Consider the following 6,550-nt stretch of genomic DNA (forward strand, 5'->3'; position numbering starts at 1 on the left):
AAGTGATATTAAAACTCACAATCATTTGATTGAAAACCATATATCTACCAAGCTATAAGTTGTATTTATTGGAATTCATAAATTCAACACGTTATAAGTTTGATTTGTAAAAGTTGTATAAAACACATATTTATTTGGGTTATATAATTTTTAAAAAGTTACTAGAGCTATCATTTCTTTAGAACGACGACTTTTATGTATTTAGGCTATCGCATTCTTCAAATTTGGAGAGCCCCGATGGCTCACTCTGGCCAGACTATGTTGTCCCCAAAAAATGATAGATAGGGATTTAACTTGAGTCTCCAATGAAGAACCTAAGCCTCCTATCACTAGACTACAATTAAGAAATTACCATTTTAGTTTTTATCTCTGGTTATTTTTATTTATTTATTTTTAAACATTCAACAAATAGAAAATTAACTCCAATTGTAGATGGGTCAAAAGCTCAATTATTTTTTGTTAACGATCAATAAACAGAGAATTACCTAGATAGTCCGTACGGGGTGACACAATGACAAAGGGCCACCGCCAAGTAGCCCAACCTAGTCATACGGAGCCCTTATGCGTCTCCAAGTTATCTCCAGTTCCGAAGAAAACCCACTCATTCGAAGACTCAATGGAAGTAAAACCCAAACGCCCTAAGGATTAAATAGGAATAACAAAATCTCAGTTTTCCTTCATTGAACCACCATGCTCTCCAAATTATTGCGAGCAAAGAGAAACACAATCTTTCTATCACTACACCGCATTGAACAAGAAGGAAAACTCAAAATCATGAAATACAAATCTTATTACATGAAAAATATCTCATATTAATTTATTTAGAAAGAAAACAAAAGAAGAAACTTAAACCCTTGGAACAAACAAACATGGTGGTTTCACCTCACTAAACCACAAACCCTCCATCTCCACCTTCCCATTCCCAAACCCTAAATTCCAGCCGGAAATGGCTCCGGCGACTGCAGATTACGACGGATTAACCGCTCAAAACATGATATTCATCAGCACCAGCCTCGACACTCATCTGGCTATGATCGTCTCACACTCTGACACTGTATCCGATTTCAAAAGTAATATTATCAATCCTATTACACCTTTTATAATAGCTCTATCACCGATTTTAGCTTTAACGTAACTTACAATTATTATTCTGCGATTCGAATGAGTTTATAATGCCTAAATTTCACAGCAAACATTAAGCCTGCAACCATAGGGTGCTTTTGTTATCTTCTATTAGGAAATTATACGTGCTTAAATGCGTTACTTCATATTAGACTTGCTTATGTGTGTTAGTTCATAGCTTGGTTTAAAAATGTGCGGATGCGTTTTGATCCAAAGAGTACGCGAGACTGTACGCGAGACGTTTGTTATTAGAAAGAACTACAAAATTGTTTTTAGATAATATTTTAACTTGTTAACTTTTAAACGATAAAAACAATAAGAGATTAATGTATAACCATTAAGTCTTTTAACTCTATGCGTACAAGTAGTTTATGTCTATGCATAAGGTACAAGTAATCTATGCAGAAACTCACTTTAACTAATAAGTGCAGGCATTTTAGAGCGCATTGCTCCACTTGATGCGATCTCATCAGTGCATCACGGGTGATCATGCGCTCCTAGTGCCACACATTTTATAACCAAGCATAGTAGATCTAAGCTCGTTGTGTATGATATCTGTTGGATGATATCTGTTGATGTGTTGGAACCTATCTCTTTACGGAAGATACTTTTTCTTAAGAGCAAATGTCTATCTAGTGCAAAATGTATTTGTTGTAGCAGTTTTCATATTCATGTAACAATTTCATCTGTCTTGAGTGGATTTGTAGTAATTGTGTTCTGATAAGCATCCACAAGTACATTTTTTTAAAAAAAAAATATCATGTTTTTTTTTATGCAGGGAAAGTAATGTTGGAGCACCGTCAGTTATTTCCTGCTATTGGAGATATTACAGTCGAATCCTTGAAGGTACATTTTTCTTGGTTGAAAATGTAAGTCTCTTGTTTCTCTTTTAATCCAACTTTTATTAATGTGACAGGTAAAACAAAGAGGAATCTTCTATCACTTGTCAGACTCTATGCTTGTTAAAAGTGCATTTAATGCTGCAAAAAGAAACTGGTATGTGTCAGCAGATGCTTCTCGTGTAGAGCAAACTGATGGTGTTCAACATACGGTTAACCACAAGGCTGGGGATCAATTAGCCTTACCGTGGGTGACACATAGTCACGAGTCACCCTCAGATCATTCTAAAATGGCACCATTGGTGAACCCAAAGGCTCTTAATGTTGATCAACTGACATCTGGTGATTCTTGTAAAGCCGTCTCAAAGAATGTCGAAGAAGATAGATTATGCAGTGAGAAGCAGTTCGATTTTGAACTACAACCGAAGCTGGATACTGTGAATGCAGATAAAAAATTGAAGAAAAGAACACGTGATGTGCATAATGAGAGTTCACCAAAAGATGGTATTGCGCCTGGATCTTCTGCGAAAAAGAAACACAGGACTCGGGGAAAAAGTGATGTAAAAGCTTTAGAAGAAAACTTAGCTTTAACACATGTTAATGACAAGGTTAACCATGAGACTACATTTGAAAACCAAACAGAAGGTAAAGATTTGAGGGATGAAAATACCATAATAAACAAAGGTGAAAGTTGTTCTCCTAATGATCAAGTAGCCACTAATGTTGTTACTACTGAAGGTGCTGGAAGTGAAACTATTGGTGATGTGGCAATGGTAGTTGAAAACAACATCCAGCAAGAGATGCCTGCTGGGATGTCTCAGAAGGAGAAAGACAATGAACTCGTCCAAAAACCAGCTATGGAGGATGAAATACATTCTTCATTGATGAGTAAGTACATAGAATACCTTTGTGCAGAGTTAATTTTTCTTTTTTTATTATCTGTTTCTATATATTTACCAAGTTAAACAAATGTGTAATATATACATAGTTTACCTGTTTTTGATTAAACTAATAACCATTTCCTAATAAAATACAACCTTGAGAAGACTGGATTCGTTTGTAACTACTCAAGAAAATATGAAGATATATACAATGAAGCTAGTTTTTTATGATAGGGCTTTACTATCTATGTAATTACATGATGAATGCTAAGAGTTGCAAATTTGATGCTAATTTTGGACCTGTTTACATTACATCTGGAAAATAAGTTTAGAAATATGGGTACATTAGTTGATATCGTTAGTACTAAAGGGATTATTTATCGTAAAGGATGGGTTTACTAGTAAACTTAGGGGTGTAAACGAAATGGGCCGAGCCTGAGCTCTATTAGGCTTGATCTAGGCTTGTGACTAGTTCTTCAAGCTTGAGTTTGGTTTGTTTTTTTATTAAATAATTAATTTTATTTATTTATATTTATTTATTTATTTATTTTGATTATAATTTCTATATACAACATAATATATATTTTTTAGTGTTTTCTTGTCATTTTATATATAATATATGCGTAATATATTAAATAAAAATCATATAAATAAGAGGTTCGTTTATGCTCGCCAGCCGACTTGAGCTCAATAATTAAGGGTGTGAATATTTGACACTGCACTAAACACAACACGAACCAAACACGAAATTTGCGGGTTTGGATCGGTTCATGGTTCAATTTGTTTAGCCAGACAAGCTTATTTTCGTGCTCAGCTTCACTTATCTTTATGGTCGGGCTTAAAGCTCGTTTAAGCTTGGCTCAATTCAAGCTTCTAGCAAGACGGTCTCGACTAGCTCACAAGCAGCTTGGCTTGTTTACACCCCTAGTAAATTTCTTAATGTGTAAATGTTTCAAGGGGATTATTGCAACATATGGTTGGTGTTCTTTTAAGCCAAAAGCCTCTTCGTTGAGTCTTCATACATGCCTTTCTTGTGTTCTCCTACTCATATCTATATTACTGAATGGTTTTCAAACATTGATTTGAAACTTGTTTAGGGACTCCTGATTGTGAACATGATGCTGCTGAAGTGACTGTCGTGGGCCATATGAAACATTTAACGGAACCTAAAGCCGCAGAAAAGGAAGTGTCTTCTACATCTGTCATCGAAAAGCTTCATAACACAAATGAGATTTCACCAAAAAACGGTCTTGGGCCTGGACCGTCTGTGAAAAAGAAACGTAAGAGTCAAAGGATAAAAAACAATGTAAAAGCTTTAGAAGAAAAGTTAGCTTTAACACATGATAGTGATATGGCAAACAATGAGAATACCTTTGAACGCAGAACAGAAGGTAAAGATTTGCGGGATGAAAATAACAGGATAAGCAAAGGTGAAAATTGTTCTGCTATTGATCAAGCAGCCACTGATGTCGTTACTGAAGGTGTTGGATGTGAAACTGTTGGTGATGTAGCAATGGTAGTTGAAAACATCCAGCAAGATAAGTCTGTTGGGATGCCTCAGAAGGAGAAAGACGATGAATTCGTCCTAAAACCAGCTACTGAGTCTTCTACACAACAAGATGTAGGATCCAACGGTCAAGAACGTGCAGGTGATCAGATTGATAAACACAAAGATGATTCAGAAACCTCACTGAAGCAAAAACCTGAACTGAAGCTTCCCGAGAGGAAAAAGGGAGCTAAGGGTTCTGAGAATATTGGTGAAGGTAAAAAAAGGAGAACCAAGAAAGTATTTAAACATGCTGAGAATCTCGTGGGTGATATTCTTTCAACAGTCATTGCTTTGGTTGTAGAAGGAGAAATAAATGAAGTGTCAGAGAACACATTAATAGAAGCTAAGAAAGGTGATGATGTGATTATGAAAGAGGTGGAAGTTTCAGTAGAAAACGTGGAAGAAAAATCAAGGAAAGAATTCACAGACACTAATAATGTTGTAACTGTAACTGTAACAAATGAGGATAACCGTATCCCTCAATCTGCAAGTCTGATGAACAATGATGCTGATGTGTCCATAACTGAGAAAAACACAAGTCAGGTAAATGCACAAGGTGTACTAGATGATTTAGCAAAGCCGAAAGAGAAGACGGATGATACAACGAAGAGAAAAAAGAGAAGGAAAACTAAAAAATCTTCTGGAAGAAACGAGGACGAGTTAATAACAAAGCGTGTCGATGGTGATATTATTGAAAATGTTGACATAAAAGATGGTGATAAAGAGAAAGAAAAAGAGGCACAAATTGAACTTCAAGATCTGCCAAGTAAACATCAATCTACTGAAGTGGAGCTGGAGCCAAAGAAAAGTCAAAGTGTTGACCACCATTATCTTCCTGAAAAAATTGCGACTGAGTCTGCAGTTTCTAAGGTTAATAATGAAGTTGATATACCGGAGGCTGGATCTCATGAGCTTGACGACAATTTTGCCCCTGGCCACCAACTGAAGAAAATTGCTTCTGTTGACAATAAGAAAGACATGAAGAAAACACAAGTTTCTGTTGATGTGTTCAATGATCCAAATATGACTAATATTGATAAAATGAAAACTCCAAAAAGGACCAGAAAGACTAATGCTCAAAAGACCAACAAACAACAACCGACTTTTATTCAGACTCTTGCTAATACTGTGGAGAAGAGAAGTTCACCCCGTTCACTGAAAAAGAGGAATAGGCTACTGGGAACAATCTTTGGCAATGATAGTGATGATATAAATGCGTATTTGAATAAATACGCTACATCTAGAAAATCATCATCATCAACACAATCACCGTCATCGTCGTCATCATCATCGTCAGGAGAAATAATCTCAAGAAGTAACAGTAGTTGCACTTAGTTTTACTTTTTAATGTTTCTATTATAATCTTCTGACGTAATAACGTTAATTTCATTTTGTCTCAGGGTCTTATGCAAAGAAAGGCAATGAAGGCGCCGGAAAGAACAATATAAACTCACAGTAAGTTTGGTGATATACAAGCTTTAATCATAAATTTAATATATGAAAATAAAACTTTTTTGCTGTTTTGACTTTTAATTCTTGACTTTACTGCACAACTATTCATAGGAGCAAATTGAAGAACACATCAATCGGAAACCTTTTAAGAAGTTCAAGTGCATTCAAGAAAGCTAAGGTCACTGCATCATCACAAGTGGAAGATTCTGAAAGCCAACCCGTTGACTTTGTTCCAGAAAGTCAACTCTAAGGGATAAGTTTAACTATGATTCTGTTTAAAAGTTTTGCTCCACTCAAGTGCTGGAAATAATCTGAAATATATTTTTGCGGTTAACATTAGGGGGTTATTTTGCGTTGTGTTTATTCTTGGTTTTTGCCCGTTATCCTCCCACCTACGTAGGGATATTATCTTGAGATATGTTGAATTTCAATCTTGTTTTGACTTATTTTAAGTACAACCAATGGTTTTTCTGCGGTAATTTATATAATTTCCCATGAGAACAAAAAAGATTTACATTTGTGAAAAATTCAAAATCTTTGGTATGTAAGAAGTTTGTTTTCAATGCTTACAAAAAGACAATGGTAATTCTTCACATATGCTTTCTCTTGAATAATCAACTTTTCAAAAAGTTTAGTGTTCAAATCTACTTCTGATTTGATAATCATCTACTTATCTGAACACAAAACAAAATGGATTTTGTCGTCAA

General features: G+C 35.2%; 1 protein-coding gene across 1 annotated transcript; it reads left to right on the plus strand.

The window, feature by feature from the left end:
• The first annotated feature begins 789 nt into the window (after window positions 1-789).
• Window positions 790-6,313, plus strand: LOC143555067 (uncharacterized). The gene is made up of 6 exons (XM_077044699.1): window positions 790-1,070; window positions 1,901-1,968; window positions 2,039-2,849; window positions 3,940-5,706; window positions 5,792-5,846; window positions 5,955-6,313. The coding sequence occupies exons 1-6, from the start codon at window positions 947-949 to the stop codon at window positions 6,091-6,093; spliced, it is 2,964 nt and encodes a 987-aa protein (XP_076900814.1). The 5' UTR covers window positions 790-946; the 3' UTR covers window positions 6,094-6,313.
• The last annotated feature ends 237 nt before the right edge of the window (window positions 6,314-6,550 follow it).

This window comes from Bidens hawaiensis, unplaced genomic scaffold (assembly GCF_021521415.1).
Source record: "Bidens hawaiensis isolate Kalapana, Puna unplaced genomic scaffold, B.hawaiensis_p1.1 tig00017951_1, whole genome shotgun sequence".
In the NCBI taxonomy this organism is placed as follows: Eukaryota; Viridiplantae; Streptophyta; class Magnoliopsida; order Asterales; family Asteraceae; genus Bidens; species Bidens hawaiensis.